Source organism: Felis catus, chromosome B1 (assembly GCF_018350175.1).
Source record: "Felis catus isolate Fca126 chromosome B1, F.catus_Fca126_mat1.0, whole genome shotgun sequence".
Classification (NCBI taxonomy): Eukaryota; Metazoa; Chordata; class Mammalia; order Carnivora; family Felidae; genus Felis; species Felis catus.
The window spans coordinates 96,428,766-96,441,242 of NC_058371.1; the positions used below are offsets into that span (position 1 = coordinate 96,428,766).

The window sequence follows — 12,477 nt, forward strand, 5'->3', positions numbered from 1 at the left end:
ACCTGACAGAAGATGTTCTTGGTCCATGATCTCTGGAATCCATTACCCAACCAACATGACACTCTAGAGGGGGATTTGTACTATGCCTTGTTTTTCTCTTTCTTGGACTCTAAAGAAAAAGAAGTCAAACATTGCAATGATTTGAGTAGTGTGAACTTCACAAGTAAATTAAAACCCTCTGACTATAAACTAGCTCAAACATTTTCATACTGTGGATGACACATTATGAAATCACATGAAGTCACAAAACTCAAACATCTCACATACAAGTTACAAAACTTAAAAGGTCTTTTGCCTGGTTTCAACACAAGGATTAAAGGAAATACAACTTAGTATGATTCTTCATTATACCTTCTGATCAACTTTACACCACCAAATTGGAAAGAAGTTATTCCTTAACCTGAGAAAACATCAATCACTATGGTGAAATATCATTTTTAAATGAATTTTTACAATCTAAATCATATATTTTAAAAAATGTGATAGAAACTAAAACATCTCATTTTGTAATGTTAAAGGATACAAAATGCAGGCTTTATATTCCTGGTTGTTTTGTGTACCTTTACATCAATAGCTTTTGGTTCTTTAACAACAGGATAAAATCTTGGTGTTTTGTTTGGATCTTGTAACCTGGGTGTTCGAGGTGTTTTAGGTGACCTTGCAGGATAAACTCTAGGAGATTCTGGAACTGCTGTGGGCAATGAAAGGGCCATTGTTGTTGAAGATATTTCTGAAACATCAAACAGCTTCTGAGCTAATTCATCACTCAAATCTGCAAAATAAAAATCTTGTTAAAAGTTACTTAGATGATAAGAAAATATTTTACTTGAGAGCAAGGGTAATTCTGAAATTTCCTACTCTCAAAAGATTTTTTCCTCAGAAACGTTTCAAATTTATAAGAATAAAAAATAAACACTTGTCTGTATATCACCTAGCCTTACCAAGTTTTAATTTTGCTATATCTGTTTGACTTTTTTAAAAAGAAAAGTAAGCAGAAGCCCACTGTATAACCTTCCCCAATCCCATTTTGCTTTTCCTCATCAGAGACAACCAGGCTCTCGAATTTGGTACTTTTATCTATAATTATATACATATATGTAATACCATTATTTGCATAATTAGCTTTACATAAGTGACATCATACTGTATGTATCATTTTGCAAGTTTTTGCAGTCATATCTTGTTTGACACTTGATTATTCAAGTTCTACTCATATAGCTTTGGTTTATTCATTTTCACTGCAGAATATTATGCTGTTATACAAATATATCAAAATTTATACATTCTCCTGAAGATGCACATTTACGTTGTTTCCAGATTTTTGGTATAATCAACGATGCTACGGTGAACATTGTTAAATATTTCTCTCTGTATAGGTGTGAGCATGTCTCTAGGGTTTATATGTGAAAGAGAAATGTTGACTAAAATGGCACATGCATCTTTATTTTGAGAGAGAGAGAGAGAGATGGAAGGAGGGAGGGAGGAAGAGAGAGAGAAAGAGAGAGAGAGAAAGGGAGGGAAGGACAGAGAAAGAGAGAGGGACAGACAGAATCCCAAGCAGGCTCCATGCCATCAGCATGGAGCCCAAGGTGGGGCTCAATCTCATGAACTGTGAGATCATGACCTGAGCCAAAATCAAGAGTAGGAGGCTTAGGGGCACTTGTACCCCAATGTTTATAGCAGCACTTTCAACAATAGCCAAATTGTGGAAAGAGCCTAAATGTCCATCAACTGATGAATTGATAAATTGTGGTTTATATACTCAATGGAATACTACTTGGTAATGAGAAAGAATGAAATATGGCCTTTTGTAGCAACGTGGATGGAACTGGAGAGTGTTATGCTAAGTGAAATAAGTCATACAGAGAAAGACAGATACCATATGTTTTCACTCTTATGTGGATCCTGAGAAACTTAACAGAAGACCATGGGGGAGGGGAAGGGAAAAAAAAAAAGTTACAGAGAGGGAAGGAGGCAAATCATAAGAGACTCTTAAAAACTGAGAATAAACTCAGACTTGATGGGGGGGTGGGAGGGAGGGAAAAGTGGGTGATGGGCATTGAGGAGGGCATCTGTTGGGATGAGCACTGGGTGTTGTACGGAAACCAATTTGACAATAAATTTCATATTAAGAAAAAAAAAAAGACTAGGAGGCTTAACTGACTAAGCCACCCAGGCATCCTGGCACATGCATCTTCTGATTTACTAAGTACTGATTGCCAAAGTGCTTTCTATAATGGTTTCACCAATTTATACTCCCACCAGTAGCATGAAAAAGTCTCAGCAATTTAATATACTCGTCAAGACTGGTTTCGTTTAGACGTTTAAATATTTTTCCATCTCATGATATTTGAATGGTATTTGTATTTGGGGTTTTTTGTATGTGTGTGTGTGTGTGTGTTTAATTTCAAGTTTTTATTAAAAATCTAGTTAGTTAACATATATGGTAATATTGGTTACAGATGTAGAATTTAGTGATTCACTTCCATATAACATCCAGTGCTCATTACAAGTTGTACTCCTTAATATTCCATCATGCATTTAGCCCATCCCCCACCCACCTCCTTCCATCAACCCTTAGTTTGTTCTCTATAGCAAAGAGTTTCTTATGGTTTGCTTCCCTATTTTTCCCCTCTTCCTCTATGTTTATTACTGGTGAGGTTGAGCATATTTTCATATATATAGTCATCATTCACATTTCCCCTATCATGAGTTTACCACCATATCCTCAGACCATATTTCTATTGGGTTGTTTTACTTATTAATTAGTTTGTGGAAATATTATGGTAAGATACTAATAGTAAGCAAGTAGAATGTAGACTCTGTTTCTGTATGGTTTTTCTTCAGACTTACCAACTTCTTTTGATTCATACAATGGATTTTTGTTTATCATTCAACAAATATTACCAAGTACCTGATATATGCCAAGCACTATTCTAGAAACAAGGTTGTAAACTCAAAAGTGAACTTAACCACTCTATTACCTAATTTCCCCATTTCTTCTCCCAATCTGTTATCAGAATGATATAATGATATAATAATGATATTCGGCGGGGGGGGGGGTGCAAATTAGGTCATTTCATGTCTCCACTTAAAATCCTCAGTGTTTCCCTTTTGCCTCTGGGAGAAGTCTAGTCTCTTTATCATGGCATATGAGACTTGACTGATTTTGACTTATCTATTGTCTTTCTCCACTTCAATTTTAGTGCCCCAGATAGGAACCTACTTGTTTCTATTTTCTTGCTTCTTACCTTTTCATATGCTTTTTCCTCTGTCTGAAAGTCCCTTTCCCTTATCTTTTTACACCAAATTGAATGCATATCCTTCCTTTAATACCCAGCACAGATGTTACTTTCCCTAGGAATCTAAAGCACTTCTTGAATTTCTGCCAATAAAAATAATTCTTTTTTTTTTTTTGGTGCCACCTTTACATTTCATCCATTTATTGTTCAATTTATTAAATTAAAATTTATTTTCTTATATATTATCTGATCAGATGCTAAGAACAAGTCCCAGTGCATTCCTAAAAGCAAGGTCCATAATCTAATATTTGTATACCAGTGCCTAAAACAGTGCTAGGAAAAAAATATATACCCAGCAAATGACCAATAAATTTAACTGAATTGTGTTAATACAGATTTTCCTTAGACCAAAAAGATAATGCAATCTCAAGGATAAAACTATGATTATACACTGAAAAATATGTTAAATCCAGCACCTCTGTAAAAGAAATATTTTAAAAAGATCTAGGAACATTAAGCTTCCTAGCATCCAGATTATGGTCTCCAAATTCCATTTCCATTTCCCACTGATCTGGTCCTATAAAAGGAATAGAGTCTGTAGCATAAAGTATAATATAAGCCTGGGAAATCTTGAGTCAGAAAGCAATGAAATTAAAAAAGAAAAAAAACTAGAATAGGTCATAAGGACACAGCAGCAAATTTCAGTGGCCCCACCAGTCAAAAATGAAGTACTTTGACCACTAAAAACAATGATTGAAACTGAATAAACATTTCAAATAAATAAGCTCTACAAGTTCAAAATAGTGCCTTAACATTTAATCACGTTTGCAGGTTGCTAGGGCACCAAACTCATTATTCTAAAAACTAACCAAATGCAAAGAAAGAAACAAGCATTTATCCTTTCTTTCCTGGAAAAATTGAATTTCAAAGTATTCAAAGAGTTGATAAAAGAATATTCTTCTATAGAATTCTAGGTATGGAACACAGGAATGAGAGAACTAGATGACTATTTGTAACTCTAATGAAATAGAGGATGTAGGGAATATTCATCAATGACTCTTAAAACCATTTTGTAAAATGTTGAAGGGAGATTCAGCACCAAAGACATGATCCCTGAAAGGAAGAACTGATAAGCTAGACCTCACTGAAATGAAAAAAACATCTGCCCTCCAAATGACACTGTCAAGATAATGAGAAGACAAGTCACAGATCAGAAGAAAATATTTGCAAAAGACACATCTGATAAAGGACCGTTATCCAAAGTATATAAAGAACTCGTAAAACTCAAAAATAAGAAAACAAACAAACCAATTAAAAAATATGAACGGATACATTAATGAAGATATATACGGCAAATAAGCACAGGTAAAGATATTACACATCATGTCATCAGGGAAATGTAAATAGAAATCAAATACCATGACAACCCATGAGAATGGCCAAAGTCCAGAACACTGGCAACACCAAATGCTCGCAAGGATATGGAGCAACAGGATCTCTCATTCATTGGTGGTGGGAATACAAAATGATACAGACACTCTGGAAGACAGTTTGGCAGCTTCATACAAAAGTAAACATATTCTTCCCATATGATCTAGAATCACTCTCCTTGGTATATACTCAAAGGAACTGAAAATTTATGTCCACACAAAAACTTGCACATGGATGTTTATTGTAGCTTTACTCATAATTGCCAAAACTTGAAACCAATGAAGATGTCCTTCAGTAGATGAAGGGATAAACTATGGTATATCCAGATAATGGAATATTATGCAGTGCTAAAAACATATGAGCTATCAAGTCAAGAAAAGACATGGAGGAAATTTAAATACATATTATTAAGTGAGAGAAGCCAATGTGAAAAGCCTATATACTATAGGATTCCAACTATTCAAAATTTGAAACAGGAAAACTATGGAGACAGTTGAAAGATCAATGGTCACCAGAGGTTGGAGATATGGTGGGGGAAGCGTGAATAAGTAAAACACAGAGGATTTTTACTCTGTAGGATACTATAGTGATGGATACATGTCATTATACGTGTGTTAAAACCCACAGAACGTACAACACCAAGAGTGAAACCTAATGTAACGGGTAATTACGATGTGTTGGTGTAGGTACAATTGTAACAAAGGTACCACTCTGATGTGGTATGCTGCTGTGAGGAAGCAGCATCCTTCCCCAGACTGGCAATGGTTATGTAAGCTGGGGACAGGGAGTAAATGAGAAATCTCTGTATCTTACTCTTAATTTTACTGTGACCCTAAAAGTGTTCTAAAAAAAAGTCTTTAGAAAAAAATGTTCAAGAGAAACTTTATGATGAATGGACAAGGCCAATAACATCTAAACCCAATAATCAATCACAGCAGCAGTAAAAGACAACCTAAAAGACAATATGATGTAATTGGAAGTAAATGGCTCCTCTAAGAAACAGTCTTGTCACCACAGAAATAAAAATGCGAATATACTAAATCTTCTACATCTAAATACTAGTTCATAAGGAATAGAAACAATAAGGAATGTACTGACTGATACCAAGACATAATCAGGTAAATCTGGATTATAAGAAATCTTATGACAAATTAACCAGTTTCTTCAACAAGTCTTTGGTATGGAAAAACAAGAGAAGAGGAATGCTTATAGATTAAGAGAAACTTGGGGCGCCTGGGTGGCTCAGTCGGTTAAGCCTCCAACTTTGGCTCAGGTCATGATCTCGCAGTCTGTGAGTTCGAGCCCTGCATCAGGCTCTGTGCTGACAGCTCAGAGCCTGGAGCCTGCTTTGGATTCTGTGTCTCCCCCTCTCTCTGCCCCTCCCCTGCTCATGCTCTGTCTCTGTCAATAATAAATAAACTTTAAAAAAAAAAAAAAGATTAAGAGTAACTTAATTGTCCTATCGCTCAAATGCAATTATGTACTTTTTTTGGTCCTGATTCAAACAACCAGTTTGAAAAAGATATATATCAGATATCAGGGAAAACCAAACACAAACTGTGTAGCAGATGATATTAAAGAATTACTGCCAGTTTATGTGAAATAATGGTATCATGAAAATTTATATATATACATATATATATATGTTTGTGATGTAGAATAGCGTATTTACAGAAGATATTAATTTGAATGAAATGAGATTCAACATGAAATGCCAGAAACAGATGGGGAACATACAGATGAGAAAGGAATGTCAAACTATTAACAATTGTTGAAATTAGGCAGGATAATTACACAGGGATTCATTAAACAGCTCTATTTTTTATTTTATCTGAACATTTCCATATTAAAAATTAAGTTTCATTTCAGATTTATGTTTATTTTATTCCAAATTTAATTACATGTAAATTTTACCCACCAATAAGAGCAGATATATCAATTTTGTGAGACAAAGACGAATATTTTGTTATCTCAAAAGAACCATTTTATAAAATTTTTATAGCAGATACCAATTTATAATATGTTGAGATAAAATTATCAAAATATGGTTAAGATAACTACAAGTACATAAAATATTTATAGTGGATATAAAAATTTTATTACTAGAAATATAACTAATTACAGAATAAGAATATATTAAAGTTGGCTTTTTATCAACTACAAGCCTAGGATGCTATATGAATATCATCTGGATATTTAACTTCTTAATCAAAATAATGGGACATCCTTGTACAAGAATGTTCAAAGTAGCATTTTTCATCACAGCAATATCTGGAAAAAATAAAAACATCAACTGTCGAATGGATAAGCAAAATGTAGTAAGTCCATACTATAAAATATGACTTAACAATAAAAAGAAACAAAGTACCAATATAAGCAACAACATGGGTTAACCTCAAATATATTGTATTAGTTGAAAAAGCCAGACACATGACTATATGTCATATAGTTCAATTTATATGAAATTTCTAGTAAGTACAAAAACATACAGATAAAAAGCAGATCACTGGTTACCTCAGACTGAAGTTGAGTGTTAAAACTGACTGCAAATGATCATGAGGGAACTTTCTAGTGTGATGGAACTGTTCTAAAACTGAATTGTGGTGCTACTGTGTAACTATACAAAGTCATCTGAACTCATGAAATAATACACAAATGGGTTAATTTTATGCTATACAAAAGACCAGGCTATCTGCTCTTCAGGGAACCCCAACTGTGACTGTCTGTCATACAATTTCTGCTAAAAGTTTATCAAAGAAGACCGAAAACACAAAAGAGTAGGCTGAAGTCCTCTTCAGGGAGGAGGACTTCAGGGAGGACTAGGGAGAGAGGGCACAGGTGAGTAAGGAGCAGAGAGGGAGAGAGAATCCCACAAGGGGCAGAGAGAGAAAAGAAAGGAGGGGGGAGGGAGAGAGAGAGAGAGAGAAGCAGGGCTCACCCGAAGTGGGGCTCATGTTCACCCAAAGTGGGGCTTGAGCTCACCCGAAGTGGGACTTGTGCTCACAGGATGTGGGATTTGAACTCACGAATTGTGAGGTCATGACCTGAGACAATGTGAGATATTTAACTGACTGAGCCACCCAGGCGCCCAAGAAAGTACTTCTGACAGAAGGAAATGACCTAAGAAGGAAACCTGGAACATCACAGAAGAAGAGCAAAGAGAACGGTAAGAATCTTGATATACATATTCTTTCAAATTCTATAAAACATACTTGATAGTTAAAAGTAAAAAATATATAACTTTGATGCGGTTTTCAATGAGTGAAGATAATAATATGACTATAGCACAAAGAAGCCCATTGAAAACAATGTGGATGGAACTAGAGGGTATTATGCTAAGTGAAATTAGAGAAAGACAAATATCATATGACTTCACTCATATGTGGAATTTAAAATGCAAAACAGATGAACATAAGGGAATGGAAGCAAAACTAATATAAAAACAGGGAGGGGGACAAAACATAAGAGACTCTTAAATACAGAGAACTGAGGGTTGTTGGAGGGGTTTTGAGTGGGGGGATGGGCTAAATGGGCAAGGGGCATTAAGGAGGACACTTGTTGGAATGAACACTGGGTGTTATAGGGGATGAATCACTGGAATCTACTCCTGAAATCATTATTGCTGCTAACTAACCTGGATGTAAATTAAAAAAAAAAAAAATGCTAGTCAGTGTACCTTGAAGTTTAAAAGAAATAATTTATGTCAACCAAAAAACATGGTGGGTAGGGCAGTAATGTTAATTGAAAAATGTTTTCTAAAGCACTGGAATCAGCAAACAACAGAATTATAGTCAAAGAGTTTAGAAAAATGTCTAGATCATATATCAACTGATCCAATCCAGTAAGGAAACTATCTATAGTTCTAGATTTTAGATAGATGATTTAGAAAGCCATAATGCTTTCCTCCAAAATGTGTCTTGGTGTTATGGGTGGAACAGGTGATGGGGATTAAACAGTACACTTATCATGATGAGAACTGAGGAATGCATAGAATTGCTGAATCACTATATTGTACAATTGAAACTAATAGAACACTGTATGTTAACATACCAGAAGTAAAATTTAAACTTAAAAAAAAAAGGTGGGGGGGTGAATTCCTCTTTCCCCCTCTTTTTCTTCTATTCAGGCCCTCAATGGATTGGATAATGCTTACTCACATTGGAGAAGGCAATTTACTTTACTAAGCCAATTCAAATACTAATCTCATCCAGAAATAGCACCTCACTGATAAACCCAGAAATATTTAACCAAATATTTGGGCATCCTCTGATCCAACTGACACATAAAATAACATCACAAAGGATAATACACAAAAATCAATCATATTTCTATATAATAGCAATAAACAATTGGAATGTTAAGATTGTAAAGCACCATTTACAATAGGACCAAACCATAAAATACTTAAGGATATGGCTAACAAAATACGCACGAAATACACCCAAAACCACAAAACAGTGAAGAACAAAAAATACTTAATTGGAGAAGCATACCATATTCATGGATTAGAAGATTCAATATTGTTAAAACATTAGCTCTTCTCAGACTAATCTGTAGATTCAATGCGGTTCCAATCAAAATACCAGCAGCAATTTTTTACAGAAACCAGTAAGCTATCTCCATAATTTATATGAAAAAGCAAAGAAACTAGACTACCCAAAACAATTTCTTAAAAAGTTGTAAGACATATACTGATTTTAAGAGTACAGTTATCAAGTTGTGCTGGTGGCAAAGATATAAGCGTAGAGATAAGATGAACAGAAGACAGACTCCCAAATTAGATCTATATACATATAGTTAATTAGCTTTTGACAAAAATGAAAAGGCAATTCAATAGAGAAAGAATAGATTTTCCAACAAATGGTGCTGAAATTGTTTGGTATCCATATCCATACTTACATCATATGCCAAAAAGAAAAATAAAATCAAAAGTCAAAATTGAATAGACATTTGAATTATATAAAAACTAAAAATATAAAGCTTCAAACATAAAAATCTTGTGACTTTAGACAAATTTAGACAAAGATTTCTTACACAGACACCAAAAGCACATTCATATAATTAAAAAAATGAAAAACTGCGCATCATTAAAAATAAGAACAACTGCTTTTCAAAAGGCACTCCTAAAAAAATGAAAAGATAAGCCCCAAATTGGGAGATGTGTGCAAATTACATATGTACTTGTAAAAAGGGACTTGGATCCACACTAGAGAACTCCCAAAGCTCTATAAGAAAACAACTGAATGTACAGTCCAATAAAAAATTAAAAACATAAATTAAAAAATAAAAAAGCAACTCAAGAAACATCAAAAAATTTGAGTACATACTTCACATATATACTGATGGCAAATTAGTACATGAAAAGATGCTTAACACTGTTAGTCACAATGAGATACTACTACATATCTATAGGAATGACAAATTAAAACAACAACAACAACAACAAATTAACAATACCAAGTGCAAATGAGGATGTGGAGCAACTGGAACCATCATGGATTGTTGGTAGGAGTACAAAATGACAGAGCCATTTTGGAAAACAGGCATTTCTTAAACATACACTTACCATAAGACCCAGCAATCCTACTCCTAAGTATTTACCCAGGTGAAATGAAACTTACATTCACATAAAAATTTGTAAGCAAATATGGATATCAGCTTTATTCATAATCACCAAAAATTAAAAAACAACCTATGTGTCCTTCAACTAACTGCTTACATCCAATGAAACAGAATACTACTTACTAATAAAAAGGAACAGCACACAAAAATATGAATTTCAACTGCATTATGCTAAATGAAAGACGCCAGACTCAAAAGGCTATATTCTATATGATTTTATTTATATATATTCTGGTAAAAGCTCAAATCTAGGGGTAGAAACTAGAAAACAGGCTGCCAAAAAAGCTAGGCATGGGGTTGACTACAAAGAGGCATGGGAGAATCTGTGGAGTGTAATGGAATTGTGCTTCAAGTAGGTGGCATCTACTTAACTGTGTGCACCTGTCAAAATTCCCAAAACTGTACATACAAAGTGTGAAACTTGCTGAATATAAATTATGCTTAATTTGTTAAAAAGGAAATAAAAAAGATAACTCTGGATCCTTGTAAGGTGGTCAGAATGAAAGAAGGGTGGCAGGTTAGGAGCTATTAAAATTAACCAATGGGAATATGATGGTAGTTTTTACCAGGTGACAGAAGTAGAGAAGGTGAAAAGTGGTTAGGTTCTGCGTATATTTTAAGGGATAATGGATATAATCTGCCAATGAATAAGATACAGAGGTTTAATAAGAGAAATCAAGGATGACACCAAGATTTTTTTTTTTTTTTTACCTGTACCACTACAAAATGGAGTTAATATTTTTACCAAGATGTGGAAATCTGGGAAAAGTCCTTGGAAAAGGGTTGAAAATTCAGACCTGGGTAGGATTTTGGACATATGAAATTTGACATGTTTATAAAATATCCAAGTGAAACTCTTGACTACACAGTTGGATATTTATATGGACTATAGGATAGAGGTCTTATCTATACATACAAATTTGACACTCATTAGTATAATTGATGCTATTTAAAACCATGGGACTAAATACTGAGAATTTAGTATTGAGAATAAGAAAGAAATGTGAAGACTGAGCCCTAAATCACCCAAAGCTTGGGGAAATGGGGAAGAACTAGCAAAAAAACTCCATGAAGTCGAAAAAAAGCTAAGTAAATAGTACCGAGGAAGAAGAATGTGTTTCAAGACAGAACATAATTGATCCAATGTTGATGTTAGGTAAGATGAGGATTGATTTGATTCCTCTTTAACATGGAGAGATCTGGAGGCACTATCAAAAGCTGATTTAGTGTATGAGGAGCAGAAGGCTGTTTAGATCAGGTATATGGGATAAACAGGAAGATAATTATTGAAGACAGTGAAAACAAACACCTTTCTTATACCTTAAATTCTATTTTATAGTGGCAATAGCAGGTCTTTTATTAATATCATTATTTTACAGCATTTCCCATCCTTTAAACCTTTCAAGCTTTCCATATACTCAGGATAAAGCTGAATTTTCTTTAAATCCATCCATAATTATTTTTCTTTAAAAAAATTTTTCCCCAATATTTATTTTTGAGACAGAGAGAGAGACAGAGAGAGAGACAGAGAGAGAGACAGAGAGAGAAACCGAGTGTGAGTGGGGGAGGGGCAGACACCGAGGGAGACACAGAATCCAGAGCAGACTCCAGGCTCTGAGCTGTCAGCACAGAGCCCGATGCAGGGCTTGAACCCACGAACCGCGAGATCATGACCTGAGCTGAAGTCGGATGCTCAACCGACTGAGCCACCCGGGTGCCCTATAATTATTTTTCAAACTGAAAGTTAATCTATTCAACTTTTTTTTTAAATCATAGCAATATTGGATTGATTCTATCTTCTTAATTTTGGCTAAATTTTATTTTTTGTTCCTATTCTTTAAAATTGGAAGTTATGGCACATAAAGATCAGTGAATGTATATATAAATTTTAAAACAGAGATAATTTATAAACTGAGAACAAGAAATTAAGTATGGAAAAATTCTAGCTTTCCAAGAACACTGTATTCAAAAAAACCTTTGTGTAAATATTTGAGATTTAAAGTGTTTACTCACTTATAACCTAGGAAGGCAAAGTTTTAAAGAAACAAGAGTTGATACCCACACACCCACCAACCAGATCAACACATACTCCAGATGTAAGGCAAGCCTATGTACAGACCTTCCAAATGGGATTCTCCCCTTCTCTCAGGAGTAAACCACTATAATAAATTTTTGTATTAAC

General features: G+C 34.3%; 1 protein-coding gene across 16 annotated transcripts in view; it reads right to left on the reverse strand.

The window, feature by feature from the left end:
- LARP1B (La ribonucleoprotein 1B) overlaps positions 1–12,477 on the reverse strand; it is a 129,163-nt gene that overhangs the window by 27,190 nt on the left and 89,496 nt on the right. For 10 of the 16 annotated variants that reach the window (XM_023252822.2, XM_023252821.2, XM_023252816.2 and 7 more), the window contains 2 exons: positions 561–772; positions 3–109 (listed from right to left, as the gene is read on the reverse strand). In XM_023252822.2, coding sequence (XP_023108590.1) covers positions 3–109; positions 561–772 — 319 coding nt within the window. Of the gene's footprint in view, positions 1–2; positions 110–560; positions 773–6,816; positions 6,945–12,477 lie in introns of those variants that run through there. The other 6 variants (XM_023252817.2, XM_023252819.2, XR_006596765.1 and 3 more) reach the window with 4 other exon arrangements.